At 45.4% G+C, this 21,784-nt stretch overlaps 2 protein-coding genes across 6 annotated transcripts in view; one reads left to right on the forward strand and one right to left on the reverse strand.

Annotated features, from left to right (window-relative positions):
- LOC131574958 (natural cytotoxicity triggering receptor 3-like) overlaps window positions 1-19,017 on the forward strand; it is a 32,665-nt gene extending 13,648 nt beyond the window's left edge. The window contains exons 5-6 of one of the 5 annotated variants that reach the window (XR_009276637.1): window positions 6,006-6,295; window positions 18,576-19,017. Coding sequence is in view for 1 of the 5 variants with exons in the window: in XM_058829934.1 (XP_058685917.1) it covers window positions 6,006-6,081 (76 nt within the window). In the remaining 4 variants the exon portion in view is untranslated. Of the gene's footprint in view, window positions 1-6,005; window positions 7,507-18,575 lie in introns of those variants that run through there. The other 4 variants (XR_009276634.1, XR_009276635.1, XR_009276636.1 and 1 more) reach the window with 4 other exon arrangements.
- LOC131574960 (phospholipase A2-like) lies at window positions 781-12,451 on the reverse strand. Its single transcript, XM_058829936.1, has 4 exons — window positions 11,967-12,451; window positions 8,720-8,885; window positions 4,210-4,316; window positions 781-1,035 (listed from the first exon to the last, which is right to left on the reverse strand). Exons 1-4 carry the CDS (start codon window positions 12,274-12,276, stop codon window positions 872-874), a joined length of 747 nt encoding a protein of 248 aa, XP_058685919.1. The 5' UTR covers window positions 12,277-12,451; the 3' UTR covers window positions 781-871.
- Window positions 19,018-21,784: the final 2,767 nt, after the last annotated feature.

The raw sequence follows: 21,784 nt of genomic DNA on the forward strand, positions 1-21,784 counted from the left end.
TGCTTCAGCAAAGGGAATATATTATATGTTACCCTGTCACAGAATCACAGACTGGGTAGGTTGGAAGGGGCCATGATGGGTCATCTGGGTCAACCTCCCTGCTCAAGCAGGATCACCCCAGAGCACAGGGTTGTGTCCAGACAGGTCTGGAATATCTCTAGTGAGGGAGACTCCACAATCTCTCTGAGCAACCTGTTCCAGTACTCAGTCACCTGCACAGTAAAGTTCTTCCTCCTGTTCAGGTGGAACTCCTTGTCTATTAGTTTCTACTCAATGCCTTCTTGTTCCATTGCTTGGCACCACCGAGAAGAGCCTGGATCCATCCTCCTGACACCCTCCCTTCAGTTACTCATAGACACTGATGAGGTCCCCTCTCAGTCATCTCTTCTCAAGGCTGAACAGACCCAGCTCCCTCAGCCTTTCCTCATAGGAGATACTCCAGTCCCTTCATCACTTTTGTCACCTCTTGTTTGTCCAGGGGGTGTCAGGGTAGTTAAAAGTCCCCCACCAGAATTGGGGCCTGTGACTGAAGCTGCTTCAAGCTGGCTGTAGTGGCCTCATCCACTTTCTCCTGCTCGGGTGGCCTGTAGCAAACACCCACAACAGTGTTACCCCTATTAGTCTGCCCTTTATTCCTAATCCTTGAGCTCTTGATGTGCTTGTTGTCTACCCAAAGGCAGAGCTCGATACATTCCAAGTGTGTCTCACAGAAAGGGCAACTCCACCCCACACCTTGCTGGTCTGTTTCTCCTCCCCATAATTCCTGCCCTGATAGAAATTCTCTCACACCACTGTTAGACCTGAAAAACAAGGAAAAATTTTATTCCACAACCTTCAGGTTCAAATTGTTAGAAGAAAGGTTGTATAAAGACTATTCCGGCCCCCCATAGCTGACGTGGCAGGTGGGATGAGTCTGTCCACATAAAAAGTCTGGCCAGAGGATGAAGTGTGGATTGTATGGTGCTGCTCCCCAGCACTTGGCTGCTTCTTGGTCACACAGGCACACCATTTTTTCACATCGGTCTGTCAGGTTATCTGCAAAAGAAAATGTGAGCCGAGGATGAGAGGTTCTGTATCCAAGACAAGAAACAGTTTTAGGAAGAAAAATTCCCTAAAAAAGCAGCCCTTAGGGGTCAAAGGCTGTGGCAGCAAGACCAACATATTGTGTTGTGAGTGGATCTGACCCTCCCCTGCCCTCTCTCTGTCAACAGGTCTGACCTTTACGGTGACAAAGAGCATCAGAAAGTAGCAGCTAAATGTAAATTGGCAATGCTTATAAAAATCTCCTCAGCACAGAGTACTCCCTGCTTCTAGAACTGTGTGAACTATGAGGGTTTAATTCAGCAGTCAAAGCTAAAAAGGAAAATTATTTTATCTTAGCCTGAAGTAAAAATATTCCTCCATTCCTCAGTCGGTGAATTTCCCTTCTAACTCCTCCCTCTGCAAAACAGACTGATTTCAAAAGAAAAAAACACTACTTTGAAAGGAGGAGACTCCCAGAGGGATATTGAGAAACCTGAGGGCATCAGAGCACCCACCAGGCATCCTTCACTCTTGCTGTATCAGTTGCTGTTGTATCTCTCTGATCACGTCAGAGGAGCCAAGGAGCTTTGCAGCAGGGCCAGGTACCTGATTTTTATGAGCCAGCAGCTAACAAAGTGATCAAAGTCATACATAGAACTATACGGAATGCAACTGTATGACTACATGACCATAAATAGCATCAAAGCTGCTAGCTTAGAAGGCTACATTGCAAATGACTGAGTTTGGGTTAATGAATCTCATCTCATCTCCAGGTGGTTTAAATGCAGCTATTGGGTTAATATTATTTCAAAGCACAGTAAGCACCTTGTTTATTTGAGGCTGCTGCCATGGGTTATCTAACAGCCACAAAACCCTGCAGTAGGCAGTTTAATGTACCAGTGCACATAGGCTTCACTCCAAAACCAACTGCAACAAGTATAGGAATTTTTCCAGATTTCACTGGACTTTGATGGATCAGCCCTGTATCTGAAAAATAAGAAAAGCCCATGTTTCCTAAACTGGTCTGATAATAATCTTGTATTTACTGGTAAAAGTGTTTCAAGGGTCAATGAGGACTTAAGGCCACTTTTTTCTTAGCTACCAGTCTTGCCTGATACTCTCCTTGACCCTCTGCTCCTTGAGCTCTTCCTATGCTGTGCCAGCAACTGTTCATCAAATGTGAGTACAAAAGTCTGGCTTTGTAACATTTCTATTAGACAGGAATGATTTTTTTGACCAGACCCCACAACTAACAGCCTTTTCTATATTCCAGATATCTGCTGAATTAAATTTACCTACAGGTGATGGCATATCTAGACTGAAGAATATGATTTTGCCAGTTTTTTTCATTCCACAAACAAAACTACCCAATGGTAGCAAAAAGAGGAGAAATGTCAATGAGTTTCTACTTCTTTTACATGAAAATGTCTGTATTTATGATACCGTGTCAGGCAGCAGGCATCTAATTCCCACTGCATTGGAATGACAGTGCAAACAGTTCTGCTTCTAACACTTCTGGACATTATTACCCTGAGCTCAGCAAGCATGCCTGGAAATTTAATTCTTCATCTCTTTTGTTTGAATGGGATCAGACATTATACCTTCACATCCCAGTAAGACCTGCCATGCTGTAGCCTGGGGTAGGAAATTTGCCTTCAAAACACATTTCTATTGTTCCTCCTCACTGGGGCTATCAGGGGGAGGGAAGCCTGCTGAGGGCTTGTGGAGAAAAGTTGATGGATGCATCAGGTCTTACCTGGACATCAGTTAAGGAATTAATGAAATTTGTTTAACTCATGCTTGTTAGCCAAGTCAGAGCAACTGCAGCCCATTGCACTCCTATGTCCATTCCAATGGACTCAATGATACATCTCATATCTGCAACTTGCAATGTTTCTTCACAGCAAAGAGAAACTGGACTTTTTTCCTGAGAAATGACTAGCATAAAATATTAATCAACTAGCAAAAGTATCAAATATGGGTAGGCTGGAGGGAGAATGGTTGTACATTAAAGTGACACATTCCTTTGCCAGCACTTTGTATTTAATAGATTGTTCTGAATCTTGGAAAAGAGTAATTGCAGATGTGCTGTGTCACATCTCCTATCTGCTGGCACATCTTCAGCTGCCAGTGAGGCTGAGGATTGTACCAGTAGAATATGGTTTTCTGATAAGGTAGAAATAGTCTTTTAATGTTCTAGCAAGTAACTTTGATGGTTATGGGGATAAGTTTTACTTTCACCATTTCTTTTCAAACTTTCAAAGTGTTCTACAATGGATTTTACCACCAGGAGCTTTCTGGAGACTTAGAAATACAAGTGACAAATTCTAAGACTCAAGTCATCTGGTGCATGTCAAAACAAACTGTGCGAGACACTGACGGGCTGTGACTGTGCAATTCAAACCTTCTTGACTGAGTACCAGCTGTAGAGCTGAGCACAGCCCACACTTGCTGTCTGCCTGAAGCACTCGAGAGCATTTGATTCTGCATGGGTCAAAATCCCTGCTGGGAACCCCAGGACTTCAGGCTGGAGCCCCACACAGGGCAGAGGTGCAGGCTGGCATCCTATTTAACCTGTCTTGCAGCCATGCTCAATAGCCTGGCTCTTCTCCAGCAGTGCTTAAGGGTAGTAAAAAAGTGGACAGTCCTGCTGGAGGGAGGGCCAGAATTGCAATGGAAAGAAGACCCACAGTTGTGGGAATGGATATACTTAATGCCAGTGAGCAGAAAATCTCCAGAGAGTCACCTGCATCCCTGCCAAACTAAGATGGCTTGTGGGCTCCATGGCCCCCACTCCTGCTCTTCAGCCTGGGGAGATCTCAGGTTACCTGGAATGGGTTGTGCTGGGGCCCCAGCTTTCCTCCCAGCTCCTGGCAAGGAGTGGGCAGGGAGCTTGGAAGAGAACAGACATTGCCTAAAGCAGCTTTGAAACCAGCCTGGCAAACACAAACTTGCCTCTGGGACCCCTAAAGTTCTTTGTTCAGCCTGGTACCTACAGAGGAGGGAGGGAGGGAGGGAGGGAGGGAGGGAGGGAGGGAGGGAGGGAGGGAGGGAGGGAGGGAGGGAGGGAGGGAGGGAGGGAGGGAGGGAGGGAGGGAGGGAGGGAGGGAGGGAGGGAGGGAGGGAGGGAGGGAGGGAGGGAGGGAGGGAGGGAAACCCATGCCACAGGAGCCAGCCTTTCCTTACCGCACCGCACGGTGTTCTGCTCACACACCCACTGGTAGCGCTGCACCTTGGGGTTGCAGCCTTCCTTCTCTGCTGTGTCATAGCAGCAGTCGTGCCTGTGGCAGCACCTGCAGACATAAAAAGAGAGAGTTTGTGTGTCCTCCTGCATTCTGCCTGTTGACATAGACTCTGGGAGTGCTTTGCTCATGACACGCAGCTCATGACAGCAATGTTAACCCTGGCCTGTCAGTAAATCATCTGTTGATGGAGCAAGTATCCTGGCATCTCTGGGGAAGCTCACATGTCTCAGGAGCTCATTAATGCCATATTTGCTCCCATGACCACTGTGCTTCTTCCTCTGAGCTTTTGCCCTCATGAAAACATGTGTGGTCAAGATATGGTAATCTGGTTGAAAGGGAGCAGAACTGTTCCTATAAATTGTGCTGTTGTAGCTCACTAGCTTAGACTTAAACCCATCCCAAATCTTTGAATTGGGATGTTTCTTGCCTTCCTCAATATCACCAAGAATCTTTATCTCTTCAGTTCACCTGTTTCCTTGGCCCATAAAGGTTCCGAGGGCAGGCTACAAATTAATCAGTCTCAATGGTGAAATTTTATACCAGTTAACTTAAGAACCTTAAAAATCAGCTAAATCTAAGATATTCACCTATCTTTCCTCTATGCACATCTGCACCATAATTCATATTTTCATGCTGCAGAGATCTAACATAAGGTGAAAAGCATCAGAATTGAAAGTGCAATTGTGCTTCAGTGACCAGAGAGGGAATGAGGATGACAAGTTCAGCTGATGACATCTGTCCTATGGACTAGTCTGAGATAATTCTCACTGTCAATTACTTCTGAGTTTACAGAAAACTTGACCTCACTTGAATTTTATTCTGGTAGTTTAGGGACTCAAATTTCACTGAGGAAAGATTCAGCACTTAGTTCTCTGCTGAATAACAAAGGTTGTTTCAGCAAGGATGCAAGGTCGGAGGCTGGAGCCCAAGAGCAGTGATCTGCATTTCCAGAAAGCATCTCTGCAAGATCACTGTGACTCTACAGAGAGCAGAAACTAACTGGGAAAAAATGAGGCAGCCTGACTTTACATAAAAATCCTGAAGCTTCAGCAAAGCTTAACCCATCCTCAGGGGAATGATAGGTTGCAGAGCAGGCCCATCACTAGTGTCTCATATATGGAACACTGAGCACTGGAGGCCACAAATCAGCCTGAGCTGAGGGGAGTGCCAGCTACAGAAACCAAAGGTTTGTGAGGTCTGGGAAGTGAGTCAGTAGCCAAATTGGTAAAGTTGGTGTCAGTGATGGGGGAGTGGAGAGAAGAAGAACAATGTGAAGGCAAAGGGGCAAAGGGAGATGTTAGGAGCCTCTGTGCCCAGGGAAAGAAATTGCTCTTTATGGAGAGCCAGAGGGAACAAAAAGAAAGAGAGAAGTGAGGAAGTGAGGACAGATACTGTAGAGGGCAAAAGACGTTCTGTGAATCAGACAGAAACAAGCAAATGAGCACTGAATTTGCACAAGCAAATGGTGTTTTAACTAGCTTGAGAACTCACTGCTCCTTATCTGGCTTGGCTAAACCAGGGCAAGGTGCATAAACTCTGCAGGACCACAGGATTTGGGGCACAATTCTGCTTCCCCTTACAGGAATTCCTCCTGATGATCCCCACAGCTGCAGCAGGGTGACAGGTACTTTACTCCAGCACAAAGCAAGATTTTCAGCTTCTATTTTACAAACATCTGAAAGAACTGCCAAGGAACGAAGACTAAGTAATCCTATTGTTGTCCTTTGCTGCCTTCAGACTGGCCCCTCCAGTCTGGAAATGCCCTTTGCTGCACCCGGGTCAGAGTGGTGCTAAGCTTTTAATAACCTGCTAACATTGGGTTACACCAACACAAACAGAGGCAGCCAGCACCACGGCAGAGCACCGCTCATCAGCGATGGCAAACAAACACAACTGTGCCACCTGGCTGGGAAACAACCTGCTCATCGTGCCCGGGCTACGAGACAGCCCTAATGGCTACAGACAGCTCCGGCTGGTCCGCAGGGATCAGCTGGCCAGACCCCTGCTGTTGAGCAAATGCCAGTAAGGTAAGAATTTGTCACATTGTGTTTGTCACATCAACAGCACCCTCATTGCTGTGTGTCTTTTCCTTTTGCTTTAACGTTGCGACAGAGGGGAAATCTTACGCTTCCCTATGGGTTTGCCAGGATTTAACAGTTGGACGCAATGATCTTAGAGATCTTTTCCAACCTTAATGATCCTGTGACTTAGATGAGTCACAGAGGCACCCTGCCTTTCATGATGTTTTCAGGGAAGTGCTGAGCACCCTCAGGTCCTACTTTATATCACAGGTGCTGCAGCAATCCAGGAGAACAGAAAGAAGGAGAAACAAACCTATTGACTCTATGTGGAAGAAATGTCATTATGCCTTGAAGTGATGGAACTGTGAGAGTGGAACAAAAGGGAGAAGGTAATTACTGACAACACCACATCAAAGTCAGTATGTGGAACAAACCTTATAAAAGGATTACCCACTCAATGGCTTTTTTTCCTTTTGCACATAAAAGAGAGGTGCTTAGAAGCACTCTAGCCCTGTCTAGACAGATTGACTGAATTACACACAGGAAAATTACTCCTTTTGTAAAGGTCTCTGTAACAAACCTAGAAGGTCAAGGCAGTGAATAATTTCAAACAGTATTTGTCACTCACAGCCAGTAGTTTTATCACTCTCTTTTTTAGAATGGCAAATATGGAAAATAATGTGGTCACTTTGACAGGTGTGGGGTACTCAACCACACTAATCATTGCAGTAGTTCTTAGCAACAGATATCAGTATTTCTCTAACAGATAGAAATGGAAATTTTTAGGGCTAAATCTAGTGTGGCATTGCTGATTCTTCCTAGCTAAGAACCTAAATAAAACTCATAAGTTTTTCTACAGTAGCCAAGCATTGTAGCTAAGGAATGATGATGAATGTACTTAGAGGATCAAGCTTCCCTTTTACAAACTATCTGATATTTTGAGGTATTTCCACTTGCAAAGTCTCATTTTCTGCTTTTAGGATAAAATCCTAAATTCCTCTGTGGAATTTAAACAATAGCAGAAACACTGGCTGATGAACTCGTGGCCATATTTTACTCTCTCTTTTTCAGGAGTGCTGACTCCCCCTGCATCTCCCAGGGTCACAAGTTTGGATGTCACTCAGCCTCTATGGAAAACAGCTTTTAAGTCACTCTGTTCAGCTTCTGCTCTACTCCAATAAAAGCAGTACTCCAAATTAGTGAAGTCATGTTTTACTTTCAAGGCTTTATTATGAAATTTGTTAAAGGATAACAAAAATAATTAAACACCTTACATACACTGCTGTGGATAAGCACTGTGATAAGAAGGTCAAGAGATATTACTGCAGTTACTCATCATTTGTGAGGCCCATATTGACTGTTTCATAGATTAAATATTTCACAGACAAATAAAGGGACACAGTGAGAGGGCTTTGGGAGTGAAACATCTCGCTGCATTAATGAAGACAGCTCCATTAGTCTTAAGGGACAGATAACTTCTCTTTCATGCCCACAGAGACCTTTAACCTTGACATCTTCTCTTCCTTCCCCCCACCCCCACCTGTTTTTCTGTCATTCTAATTTAGCAAAATCTGGTTTTGTAGCAGCCTGCAATGTCTCCAGCAGCAAAGTATTCTGGAAGGCTCAGTTTCCTTCCCAGTGAGCTGCAGACTACCTTCACCCTTGCTAAAAGCAGAGCTTGCTTACTAGTAGCACCTGGTCTGTTGACTGTAGATAGACTTGTGTACTTTGATATTTCAAACCTGTCAGATTGCAAGTACCAGGCTCAGAGCACACAAGAGTCTGCTATCCTCAGCTTTACTCTCGTTTACTCTCTTTATGCTCACTGCACAGTACAGGAAAGAAGCCTTTGATTGCAATACCTCCGACACTGGGAATTGTTGGGAATAACAAGCCTAACATCTTCCACACTAACAAAGAAAAGGGAAAATAACACCATGCTCTCCCTTATTATTCTACCTTGATTCAGTGCAAACTAACAGCCAGTGAAGGCAACAGGTTTGATTATTCCTTGCAACAATACAGATTTCTTCAAGAGGATAAACAGTGATAGTTCCATCACTTCCATTTATAGGATCTGGGTGAAATAACCCTCCAAATACCTTGAATTACAATCCTTTTGTCAGGTAGGGTGTGATCTCTATGGAAAAAAATTCAGCTATTTCAAGAAATTACATCCTGGTTTCTCCTTTGCCCACTACCCCACATAATACAAGGTCCTAAGAGCTTTGGTGTCACCCAGAAGGAGGTTAAACCCTCATTCAGATCCCAAGTGATACATGAGTCACTCACAAATCCCCTGTATGTTCATATACATTAAGTTCCCTGACCACAAGGCAGCAAATGAGTCAGTGGAGTCACAGTAGCACAAACAGAAAAAAGTAGAGAGATCTGCACTGCTTCTGGACACATAGCTGAGGTTTCTCTTACCAGTCTGTTTTATCTCTAGGCCAACCTCTTCCTCCCAGTCCACAGTAGCACCCATAGCCAATATATGCCAAGGGAGACCGTCCCGTGCCACACGTTATTGCTCCAGCCAGTTCAATGATTCCTCGAGTGTGCAGTGAATGGGACTTTGCCAGAGCACCTTTCCAAACTGCAAAGACAGGACACAGTTACACACATGGATTAAACATTCCTGCTACTGATTTTCCTACAGTCCTTCAAGGGGGATGGTTTTGATTTTGACTGATTGGCTGGGTGCAGCCCTGGCAACCTAACTGGTCATGACATTCAGCTGGCAGAGGGTACTGTGCAGGGAGCTTTGCCTGAGGTCTGGGATAATCAAAAGGTGGGTGCTGAAATACCCAAGCATACTATTTCTTCCACAGGAGCTCAGTTCAAGCAGGACTTACTAGTTCTGATGTACTAGTGTGTGATTGCAGCTGTACCGTGCCCAGGAGCAGTGTGCCTGGTCTTGCACATCACAGAGCCCAAGCTGTTAAGTTTTGCAGGGTCTGTGCCAGCACCATGCAGGGCCACCTGGGCTTCACTGCACTCCAGAGTCCCAAACCTGGAACAGTTTTCCAGCTATGCTATGGTCCTGACTGGGACATGAAGCAGCAGAGTACAGCCAGGCAACCAGACCTAACCAGAGCTCTGTGGAAAGAAATGAAGTTTCTATGTTGCTCAAGATTTCTTGCCTTATCCACGTTTCCCCTACTATTCAAGATCTTTCAACCCATTTTCCAGGTGGCAAAACATACTGATAGTCTTATTAATCTGCATGGAGGGACAGCTACAGCCCTGACCCTGTGGATTACATACTTTGTCAAGGACAAAGTGCCTCCATTAACCAAGATGTATGTATAGCTGCTTTCTTTTGAAACTCTGGAAGTGCTGGCAACACTTGCATCTGCTTCCGTTATTATGTTCCACCTAAGTCATAACAGATGGGCTGCACTGATTTGGGGTAAAAAGAAGAAAGGAGCTCTGTGTCACCTGGAGTGTGTGGATGGCCACGCTAGCCAGTCTGGGGATTTTTGAGTTACAAGTCTTTCTAACAGTCTTGTGATTTATGGAAACCAAGGGTACCCTGCCCCAGATACTCAAACCACTGTGATGCTCAGTTGCAAACGTTGCTGCTTATCATGCTATAGTGACAAATTTGGAGCATTTCATGCCTGGATTTACTGTGAAGGACCAAGTGCACTCTGTGCTGCTTTATTGGTAGGATCAAAATCCTCAGCCCAAAAGCTTGGCTCATCTGCTCATCCCACCCATGCACAACCACTCCAAAATCAAACAGGGGGACTTTCCAGCATGCTCGGATGGAGAGGGAGGTGATGCCTGGGAGCTGGGAACTTGCCACTGAAGTTTCTTTGCCACCTGCTCCTGGCTATTGCAGCACGCTTGACCTCTTCAAAGTGTTGTGCAAACATGGGCTAATTAATCCCCTAAACCACCCAAGGACTCAATACTATTATTAAAACAGTTGCTTTCCTTTTAAAACCTAGCCTCTAATCCCTTTGCTTGGGCCTCTTCCCGCATTTCCCGGGCTAGCTTGCCCTCCGAGCCCAATCCAAATGCCAGTGCAGACAAGGAGGGTCCCTCCCCATGAAGGACAAGGCAGGGCTTTGCTCCCTCTCCCAGCCTGACCCCCCAGCAGGAGCGGGTGCCACCATTTTCACCTCAGGGATCGACACCTCAGGCCATCCCAGCACAGCCTCTGTCTGCTTCCTGGCATTCCTCGGGGATTAAATGCACATTCCTGAAAAAGTAAGCGGCCACTCACCTAAACACTACTTGAGTGTTCAGGTTTCATGTTAAAAACACATTGGATGGTTTTATTGAGAACTAAAGAGACCACTTATTTTCCTTGTCTAAACAGCAAGGCTCCAGAGTTAGAAGGGGGCTTAGCTCTCAGGGGAAATCACAAGTAGTGGGCTGCTTTGGGTTTGGAGGTATAAATAATGCTTTTTCGATCTATTGCAGTTTGCAGACCCTGAAAATGTTCCAGTGGAGACAAAAACTTCTTTGTAGGAATTCCAGCCTTCTGACAAACAGATTGAAGTTTTTTTAGCTGTCTTTCACTGGCCTCTTAAGCCAGGACTGCTGGGCTTGGTCTGTTGGTCACTGGCTGAAAATGGTTGAGGTTGGTGTAAGGTAACTGTACCTCACCCAGAAGAAGAAAGGCCATTCTTCTTTTGGGGATATCTCTGGGGATCAAGGAACTGTAATTACAGTGCAGAGCTGCTATGAAAGTGGAGAGAACGCCCCAAAGGAAATTGAGTCCAAAAGACTCAATTAGTGTGCTTAGGGCTGTGTGTTCTGCAAGAGGCATCCAGGCAGCCTCTGATGTTCCTGTTCTTTGAAAGCTGTCTGGGTTTTGAGCCAGCAGCACGCTGCTGCAGCTGAGAGGTCAGCCCCAGCAAGTACATTTTTAATATTCAGGTGCACAGCTAATAACTTGACCAAGAACTGAAATTGCTTTCTCTGTGCTAGGCAGCTGAGCCAACACAGCCAGGAAAGCCTTGAAAAAGTCTGAGTCTCCACAGCAGCCTGCTCCTAGCAAAATGTCCTGTTAGCAGTGTGTCCAATCATTAAACTACTAATGGAGCACCTTAGAGAAGAACCTACCTGCAGAGAGGTGAGCAGAGGTGAATCTGACAACTTAACACTATTTCCTGCTTAAACTGGCAGCCTTTGCTGTAAATGAAGGCAGGGGGTTGTTTTTTCCTTTTCAAACTCTGTTGCAGGTATAACCTCAGACGTGCCAGTTTAACTTTTTGTTGCCTCTGTGTGTAGGTGGCCTTACGTTAGCAGTAATTTATGGCTTTTATAAACAGATTTTTTTAAAAATTATTATTATTAAAATTATTTTAAATTCAGATGCATCGAAAACTGCTCACTCCATGGCCACTGGTATAAAAATAAGGTATCTCTACGAAACATGGACACTAAACTCTGTAGCAGAAAACTATCAAAAAAGAAAAAGACCCGTGTTTATACGGTTTATGCAAACCCTAGCTGGGGCTGGGAAGTGAGGCAGGCAGGCAGCTCACTTACACAGTCCCTCTCTTGAAGTTGAGGATTGTCTAGTGACACTTTTTTCCCTCACTTGGCCAAATGACACGGAGCTCCTGGCACGAAGCACGCAAAGCTGATGGCAAGGGAGAGGCTGTCCCTGGACAGGGGGAGGCAGGGCAGGGCAGAGGGGCCGGGAGCTGGTACTCACCTGCCTGGAGCAGCATCAGTGTCAGCAGCAGCCGGGGGCCCATGGGCAGCTCGCTCCCACACCCGGGTACGTCGGGGTTCAGCCGCAGGTGCTCCGGCAGTGCCTCCCCGTGCTGCCAGGCGAGCCGAGGTGTGGTTGTGCTAAACAATCCTCCCGGGCTGCTGCCCCAGGCTTTATATACACATGGCTCTGCGCCCGTCTGGAGCGAAACACCCTCTGCCGCGATGCCCCCGAGCCGTCCGCTCCGTCCCCGCAGAAGGTTCCTCGCTGCGAGAGGAGAGGGCGAGGGCTGGCTCTGTTTGCCCAGCATCGCCTTTGGGAGGGAGGGGCTGCTGGAAGGGCATTAGGCTGGTAGGCTGTGGGACAGCCCAAGACCCAGGCTCTAAGCCGGGCTCCTTCTTTAAGCTGTTTGCTTACAGACCCTGGTTAACCTCTGAGAAGCTGCGGCACAGTGAAGCCTTCAACCGGGCTTTCTGTGGCTTGGGCTCTCTGCTGTGGCGTTCCCTTGGCAAGGATTTTCTCCTTTTATAGATCACTTCCCAAGGTATTTTTTTTTAAATTATTTTATTTTAAGACTGATTATTTTCATGTTTAAAAAAGAAAAGACAAAACTATAAAAATCCAACAGGCAGAATACTGTTAAGTGCAAGTACCTAATTATAAACTGACCAAAAGAGCTAATTCGGCACCACTCTGAGGGATAAACACCCTCTTGGCCTGTTGCTGCACCTGACTAGCACCAATAGATTCCTTGAAGACTAGTCAGTATGCGGGTACCAACCACGGTAGAAGCCCAGCAGCTGGGTCCAGCCCCCTGGGGCTCTGGTCACAGCAGGCAGCCAGATCCAGAGGTGGCCTCCCTGTCACACAGCCTCTGCTTGTATGGGGTCACAGGCAACGAGGGCAGGAGGAATGGCCACAGTTATTTTGTCTTTGGGCTTGAAACAGCTTTAAAACTCCTGTCTTCCTTGGTACAGCAGCCACCCGACTTGTCTGGGTCTGGGCATCTGCCCCTTCCCTGGTGAGGGCATGATGGGCAGGGCAGGCTGCTCTGCTGGAGTGGAAGGGGAGGGGAAGAGGGCTGCTTGCCCCTTCCTGGGTATAGCCCAGGGCTATCACAGCAGCATGAGTTCCCTATGCTAAAGTTGTGCTTCCCCTCTGAATGGCATGGGTTTAAATATTTGCTTGCTACACATTGGTAGTTAAATCAAAGGTCATCAGCAAGTCGTTTATGGGGCTGCCTTCTGCTGAGACCTGCCCCAGTGCAGCTGCCGTCACTCCTTGCCAAGCAAGTTTTCAAGATACAATACATCCTGGGTGCCTGTGATACAGGGCAAACGAGACAGCAGGACTGGGTAAATCTCATTACAATTACTGAATTTCCTGAAATTTCCTGCCCACCACAGCCCCAGTGATGGGCTGTGTGCTGGCAGTAGGAGAGGGGGGAGGACCACTTGAACACACCACTCACCCAGCTGCTCCTTGTCCTGAACTACCTCAGAGGGGCTGGGGTGGAGCTGAAAAGCTTCTGCCCTTGGAAACCCCCTTCAGTAATTATTCCTTTATTCCAGTCAAAATGCCAAATCATACAGAATCATAGAGTCATAGAATAGTTTGGGTTGGGAGGGACCTTAAAAATTGTTTGAAACCCCTGCCATGGGCAGGGACACCTTCCACTCAAACAGGTTGCTTCAAATGCCATCCAGTCTCAGCTTGAATGCTTCCATGAATAGGGCATCCACAACATCTCTGGGCAAACCTGTCTCAGTGCCTCAGCACCCTCACAGTAAAGGATTTCTTCCTAATATCTAATCCAAACCTACTCTTTTTAATTTAAAAGCCATTCCCCCTTGTCCTGTCACTACAAGCCCTTGTAAAAGTCCCTTTCCAGTTGTCTTGTAGCCCCCTTTAGGCACTGGAAGGCTGCTATAACATCTCCCTGGAGCCTTTTTATCCCCCATGATGAACAGCACCAGCACCCCATCTTCATAGAAGGGTTGCTCCTGCCCCCAGGTCATCTCCATGTCCCTCCCCTGGCCTCTCTCCAGCAGGTTCACATCATTCTTATGCTGGATGCAACACCTCATGTGGGGTCTCACCAGATCAGAGCAGAGGGTTAGAATCACCTGCCTCAACCTGCTGGCCACATCCACCTGCTTTGGATGCAGCCCAGGATGCAGTTGGCATTTGGGGCTGTGGGTGCTCATTGATGGGTCATTTTGAGCTTCCTGTCCACCAATGGCCCCAGGTCCTTCTCAGGGCTCCTCCTGATCCATTCTCCACCCAGCCTGAGTTTGTGCTCAGGGTTGCTACATGTGTGAACTGTTGCTGGAAAATGTTTGACCTTAAGAATGTAAGTTTGCAGAAAGAGGATGCTGGAGGACAGATGTGCTGTGATCAAAGGCTCTATGGACACAGGGCCTGAGAGAAGTGCAACAAAGAAGGCAGGCTTTGAAACACCATCGGGGGTCTGGCTGAACCACACCCTGTTAGAGTAAACCCCACCCCTGACAGGTACTTGGCTGGCCCAGTTCTTAATTGGAGACAGAGAGGGAGTTGTGAGGAACCTCTGCAGCTGCTTTACAGGATGCCTGGGGTCCCCACGTCCAGAGGAACTGTCACCAAAATTACCTACTCTGATTTGGATTTATCAGAATAATTTGGATTTGAAAACAATCTTGTTCCTCCAAAGCTTTGCTGATTTATAAACCTAAACAAAAAAGACATTATAAAGTTTCAGATCAAAAATTAATTCCATTCTTCCCATTCTCACAGCACTCCAAATAACAGATTAGTTTTTTGCCCCCTGTTCAGCAACAAACACAAAATAAAGAAATAGAGACTCCTGTCATAGCCAAATGTATCTTCATTGGAAGATATCTTCGAGTCTTCTTTGGAAGAAGACTTCTTCAGGGTACTAGGAAAGGATGCCCAAATTCAACCTTAAAATGCAAATCAGAGTTGATATATCATATTCTCATGGTTGTTTCTCACCACTGACTGGTCAACTTTGTTAATCTGTGTAAGTACTGATTACTGTTGCCTAAGTTAATCAGCCTATTTATTAAATAGTATTAAATGCTAATCATGTTCTTACTGTGTTACAACAAATGCACTGGGATCATGAGGGCATTTCTAGTACTGTTTAGGGAAATAAAATGAATTCTCAGATTCCACCCATCAAGTGACTTTTGCATGTTACCTGTTTGAGCTCCACTCTCACTAGCAGTGGGAGACAGCACATGAGAGTGTTGGATGTCATCTCATCAGACTCACACTGCTGTCTGTCCAAAACTGCAGGCAAAATAAACTTACTTTGAGCCTCAGGTCACTTGTGTGGGGCAATAATCTATACCGTTGAGGGGCTGTTTCTTCAGATAAACTGGCTCTGCTGAAAAAAGTTCCCTTGGCATGTACCACCAAACCTGCTGGCCTTTGGATGGTAGAACTTCATACTCTTGGGCTTCTTGTTGAAAAACAATATTTGGGAAGAGTCTTCAGTTGAAGGGGAGCAGAAATTTGTAAGGAATCCACAGTTTTTAACAAGGCTTACCCAGTGAAGTTCAAGATGTCAGATGTTCTCATAGAAGGTGGGTTGTCCTTCATCTCTTAGAGGCTGTGCTTCCTCAAATGGAATACACAGCCACCATCCTCAAGAAGAGATCTCTGTTCAGCACCAGCAGAATCAATGGTGCTTTTGATGTCCAGGCCAAGGGGTTTTCCTATGAGAAGCAGAGGAAGCTTTCTGGCAATACCATGAGCATTAGAGATTCCCTAAAGGATCTGCCCCTCCAAAGACTAGGAGACTGGAGACTGAAGGATACAGGCTGTTAGGGTAGTCAGAATTAGAAGAGAAAATTAGTTCTAAAGAGAAGCAAATTCCACATTACCTGTTTGGAGGAAGAAAAGTAAATCTAAGACTACCACATGATTTCTGGTGACAATAATCAGTTACAGAGTTAACACAGTAATATAATAAGTCTTGCTAAATATTGTCACAAATGGAAGGTCTGCACACATTTTAGTGTTGATAAAGTCCAATCAGTCTTTAATGAGGAAAAACATAATTATTGTTGCGATGATGATGATGATGATGATGATGCTGATGATGATGATGATTTCCAGTTTCTAAGTCAGCCCAAAAACAAGTTCTAAAAGTGCCTCCTGGTTTGAGGATGTCTGGTGTACATCTCCGTGACTTTCACCGCTGCTGTGTGCTGGTCTCATCTTGATGGTGACACTTCTGAATAGTGAAGCTGGATGGCTTCAGCCTACAGCACCCTCTCAAAGTCAGTGCCTGCTTTTGTCTACAGTCTCACACCCCCCTCAGGTGATAAAGGCGAAAGGCCACCTCTCTCAAGATTTCACTGTCACTGTTTTCTCCCAGCAGTCTCAGAAGGTGCTGAACTGACTTTGGGGGAACCTTCCCCTCTGAAGTAATTTCTCCATATGTCGTTCCCCTTCTGCACACTTTCTTGCACTCTCTTGCACTCCTCCCATGAAGGAGAGGACCTCATGGTCTGCGTGTATAACCTGCTGGAGGGAAGGGAGGCAGAGCTGTCAGGAGTCAGGAAATGATAGGGAATCGAAGCAGGAGAGTGATATGATATGCTGAGGGAGCAGCATACAACAAGCAGCAAGAACAAGCCTCTTCCTTATCAGCATTGCTGAATATGGGGTAAACACTGTGGGCCACGTGCTAAAGAGCCACAGCACCCCAGCAGGCTGCCTTGCCACCGTCACAGCTGCCTCCATCCAGCCCTCATGAGGATCTGTAACCACACAAGGTCCGTTCATTTCACACGAAACCCAGAGTTGCATCCCTTCACACATTCCTTCCACAGGCCATGGAGAGAGGAGATGCAATCCACAGAAGAAAGATGGGGTGCAGGTGTCCCATTGTTGTGCAGTCACTGTGGGTGAGACAGTCCCCAGCTGCCTTCTTCTGCTGTCACTGGGAACATCAAGATTTTCCCAGCCTTCTTCTCCCAAGTGTTAGTGACACTCTTATGCTGGGGCCTTCAGAAGTACCCATTTCCTTGTTTGTTCTGCCCTTTTGCTGTAGAACAAGCAGCCGACTGGCCACGTGAGAGACTTGCTCAGGAACAGAGAGGTTCTTGTGTCCTCCAGGAACTGTTCAGCTTTGGTGGAACTCACATAACCCACTGCAACTGTCAGGGCATGGGGGCCATGACTCCAAAAATGTTGTCAAGACTGCAGTCAATGTCCCTTGGCCATAGGTAGTCAGAAATCAGAAACACAGCATGCCCTGGCAATGCGGAACCTGCTGCCATCACCACCTGGGGACATTGCTGTCGATACAAACCAGGGACAAGTGCATCTCCTTGGAAACACATTGAGCATTTTCTATAGCAAAAGCCAGGATTACATGATCAGCGGAGCACCCTGAGACAGCTGGCTTTCAGTTTAGAGCCCTGGTGACATTTCCCATTTAAAAGATAAAGTAGATGGGTACAGGTTGAATAAAGGTGTCTTCTTTCAATACTTGCACCCCCTCAAGCTGCTTTAGCCTGTGAGATTCACCAAGAGGTTTGGCTGCTTCACCCAACAGGAGACCAGCGAACACCCCCCCCCAGAGACGAACATACAGTCTGAACATACAGTCTGGTATCCAAAACAAGTTCCTGGAATGTCTCTGAGTTCCCTGAAAAAGAATGACTAACATAAATGTTTGTGCTCATTTAACAGGAACCCCTGAGACAAAGCTGAAAGACCCATGACACAAATTCGTACCAGTGACACCAAGATTCATGCTACTAATCCAGACTTGGAAACCCACTAAAATACTTGGTTTGATGAGTCACTGTTTTGAAGTCTGTTGTTTAAATTCATGGGCAGTTCTCAAAAGAACAAAATGGTACTTTTTTTTCTTTTCTGATTGTAAAGGTAATGTAAACAGAGGTGTGTTCATAGATCCTCATGGGGGACAGAAGAAGGGATGGCCTGGGTGGGGAAGGTATAATACCAATCAGCACACAAAATTCTTATTCCACCTTTGCAAATACATTTTAACCCTGACAACTCTAGACCACTATCCTCACTCAGCTCTGCCAGTATATTCCAGTGCTGCCTATCTACTGTGTAGTCTGCTGTGCACTGTCTGCTTTAGTTTCTCATTTGCCCACTGTTGAGGCTTCATTTTCCTTTTTTTCAATTGCTAAGTTTTCCTGCTTCTACACTTGCCATCTCATATCTCTCTCCTTCTGCCTTTTGTCCCAACCTACCACTTTCACCTACAATGTCATAAATAGCTTGGAGATTCATGTTGATAGTTCTCTCCAGCCTCAGGTAGCAAGAGACACAGAAAAGTGCTTTTTTACTGAACACTCCCATTGATAACAGCAGTTGGTCCTGTTAAAATCAGAGAGCACTTGGGAGCTCGGAGTCTTCCACTTTTAAGAGGCAGGGCAATTAGAGACTTCCTGAAAGAAAGAGGATGGATATTACACTACCTCTGCTCCATTATTCAGATTGCTAAATTAGGATGCATCAAGTGTACCGACGAATGTCTCCTATGTTTGATATCTGAGTATATAAAGAGTAAGTCAATAATGGGCTAAATTTTAGGTGGTGTTGCTATTTCTACAGGACATGTGAAATCATTGCCTGAAGATACGACTGTGATGAGTCACTGTCAGCTTTCCTGTAGCCCTTCTGAAGGCTGGCCATGAGCTCAAGGTTCCTGCTACAGACTTACTAGAAGAAACACTGGATAGCAAAGGTTTAGCTGCTCTCTTTTCTTGACATCAACCAATGCTGCATATGGCAAGTGGAACCATGACAGCAAGCTTTTAAGCATTCCTGGATTCCCTCTGCAGTTCATCAGACCAGGATTTTGTTAACCTACTGGAGAGATACGATTAAGCTTACATTGATTAAAGTACCCTAAAAACTCCTCTTCACTATTTCCACAATCACAGTTTGAAATATCAAGCTCAAGTTCAAATGCTGTACTTCACACAGTGGATATCTTTCCACAAGCCCTTCAAAACTTCTGTCTTTCTAGAGATCTATACACATCTACACCAACATTCATATTCATTACTGCCACCTTGTTTTGTTATGTGGTTCAGCACCTCTGCTGCTTTGGAAATGGTTGTTTTCTGACTTTCATATTTGGTATATTAAAAAGTTTTTTGGGGAAAAAAAAGACGAGGAAAAAATATCAGAAGAATGAAAAGAGCTCCACCCTTCAGGAAGAAGAAAGGAGACAGCTCTGTGATTTGTTCTGCTGGTGCACAATGCTCTGGGCTGGTCACTGTGGTCACCAAGTAGGTTTGTGGTTTTTTCCTGTCTGAACAGCCCCTAGATGAAGGCATGCTGCCTGTATTACTTCTCCTCTTCAGGCTTTGTGCTTGTAGCAGGTAAATGACCACATCTGCAGTCCCAGTGGCAGTCCTCTCCTCCCTTACATGACAAAGGTTATCAGATCAAAGCCCGTACCTCTGTGCCCAAGGACAGGCTTGGTGAGGGCTGGATGCTGCTGTGCTCTGAAAGCTGAAGAACTTAGTTCCTTGTGCCTTGAGATACAGCAAGGAACTGCCACACCAGAAGCCCCCAGCCCCACGGAGAACTCAATTTTCAGTCAAGCTACCGCTTTTATGTTCACCAAATAATTCAGGTGAGGCATTTTGATTATCACTTCACATAGCCTTTTGGTTACAGGTATAGGAAATATTCAACCTCTGTCTTGCCCTCTTGCCTGTTTCTTATGTCAAACATGGTACTTACAGAAAATTTAGGACTGCACTGAAGGACACAGTGTATTTATAATTTTAAGTGCTAATGTATGATTAGAATGCTGCTGGTTGTGAGGTGGTGGAAAGAAATAACAGGCTGTGCCTGATGAAATGTCTTATCACTCCATGGATGCCAGTCATCACTTGGGAGTTCAGGAGTTCACCCAGTTCCCAGCACACCAAGAAACTGCCTGCCATAAGAATGTTTGAAGAGTTAGCAGAAAAAAGATCTGCAATGATAAATTGGGTAAATTAATGTAGAGTGTGGCCTTCCAGGCTGGGCAGCAAAGAGTAGGTCAACTCCAGATAGTCCTAGTTAAAATGGCTATGTTCTACTTCAGTGCATTTTCTCACAGTCTAGACACGCACCCTTCCCACCTCACTCCACTGTATGTTTGGAACTTGTGTATTTTGTCTCATTTTGTATCTTGTTCCTATCCATGTATATCCCACTGGACATCAAGTCCCTGATTTCTATCACTGTATATTTGCACAGCAAGCAGCATCCATCGCTGCCTGAAGGCATTCTTGTCATTCTGAACAGCTCTGATATGTGTTGCAATCAGCTCCTGAACTTTCTGACATAAGACATATTGAAGGTTTCCTTATCTTCATAAGCAAAACTATATTGGATACTCAGTCCATTTGGGACGTATGAGAAGATGAAGCTTCTCTTTTCTCCAGGCAGAAGAATGAGTGTGAACAATAGTAAAGCTTGTGCCACTTCTTTGCCTACTCACAGTTTCTCTCTGCCTTCTGCCTGGAAATTAGGTCAGGGGAAACTTCACTGATATTTACCCCTACTTCTGTTGGATTGAGGATACAGATTTTTTTGGTTCTCAAACTCTTCTGCTGGGCAGCCAGTATATTACAGTGACAAGAGCTCTAAACATGGGCTTTTTTTGTGAGGACTTTCTGCAACCTGTCAAGGTCTACACAGCCCTCTGGAGTATTGGCCACTCCTGAACTCCTTCCAGCTTTGTGTCATCAGTGAACTTGCTGAGGAGGCCTCTGTCCCTTCACCCAAGACATTTACGACGAAGTTAAACAATACTAGGCCCAGTACTGGGGGACACCACTAGTGATCTCAAATTAGACCCTGTGCCACTGATTACAACCCTCTAGATTGTGCTGTTCATCCAGTTCAATCCCCCTCACTGTGCCCTCATCCAGTCCACACTCCCTGCGTTTGCCTCTGAGGATGCTGAGAGAGACAGTGTCAAAAGCCTTGCTGAAGTCAAAGTGGACAATATCCCCTGCTCCCCCCTCCTCCTCATCTCAATGCTTCACTGTAGAACAAAATCAGGTTGGTGAAGCATGATTTACCTTTAGTGAATCCATGTTGACTTCTGATCTTTTCATCCATGTGAATAGAGATGTCTCCAGAGTGAGGTGCTCCATTACCTTGCCAGGGATTAAGGCACTGGTCAGCTGGTTCCTTGGCTTTATGTACTTCAGTACAAGGATTCTGTATTTACCATTTTCTTCTATTACTTTAGAAATACAGCTTATTGTAGGATTTTTTTTTCTTCAAATAAAATTCAATCAAGCTCTGCTGGACTGAATGACACAAGCAGTCTAATTCTTGGAGTAATTTACCCAGAAGATGTTACTTGTTTTGTTTCCAAAACATTAGATTTTTCTGCAGTTTTGCTAGAGAAAAGCCAAAATCACATGCATGCTCTTCCACTAGCAATTGTTTTGTCTGTAGATTTACTAAGGGCATCGCTTGCCACTTGTTCAGCAAGTTTAACTGTAAATATATATATCCATCAATCAAAACATATCTCTCAGTAATTGCTATATTCCCTGATATTTTAACCTTTATATTTTCCTTGGCATTGCAGTTTGGCTTTCCCTGGCAGAGCGATAGTTAGGCCACTGTTTAGTTTAAATTTGGCTTGGCAAGTTTGCTATCCCCTCTTGCACAGCGCTGAGCACGTCTTCGCACATTCCAACCATTGCCAAGTTATGTGTTTGCTTGGTGCTTTGTTTACTGTTCGTACAGAGAGTATTTTTTCTGAGACTACTGCTGAATTAATTTTTGCTTATCAGCTT

This window comes from Poecile atricapillus, chromosome 1, assembly GCF_030490865.1.
Source record: "Poecile atricapillus isolate bPoeAtr1 chromosome 1, bPoeAtr1.hap1, whole genome shotgun sequence".
In the NCBI taxonomy this organism is placed as follows: Eukaryota; Metazoa; Chordata; class Aves; order Passeriformes; family Paridae; genus Poecile; species Poecile atricapillus.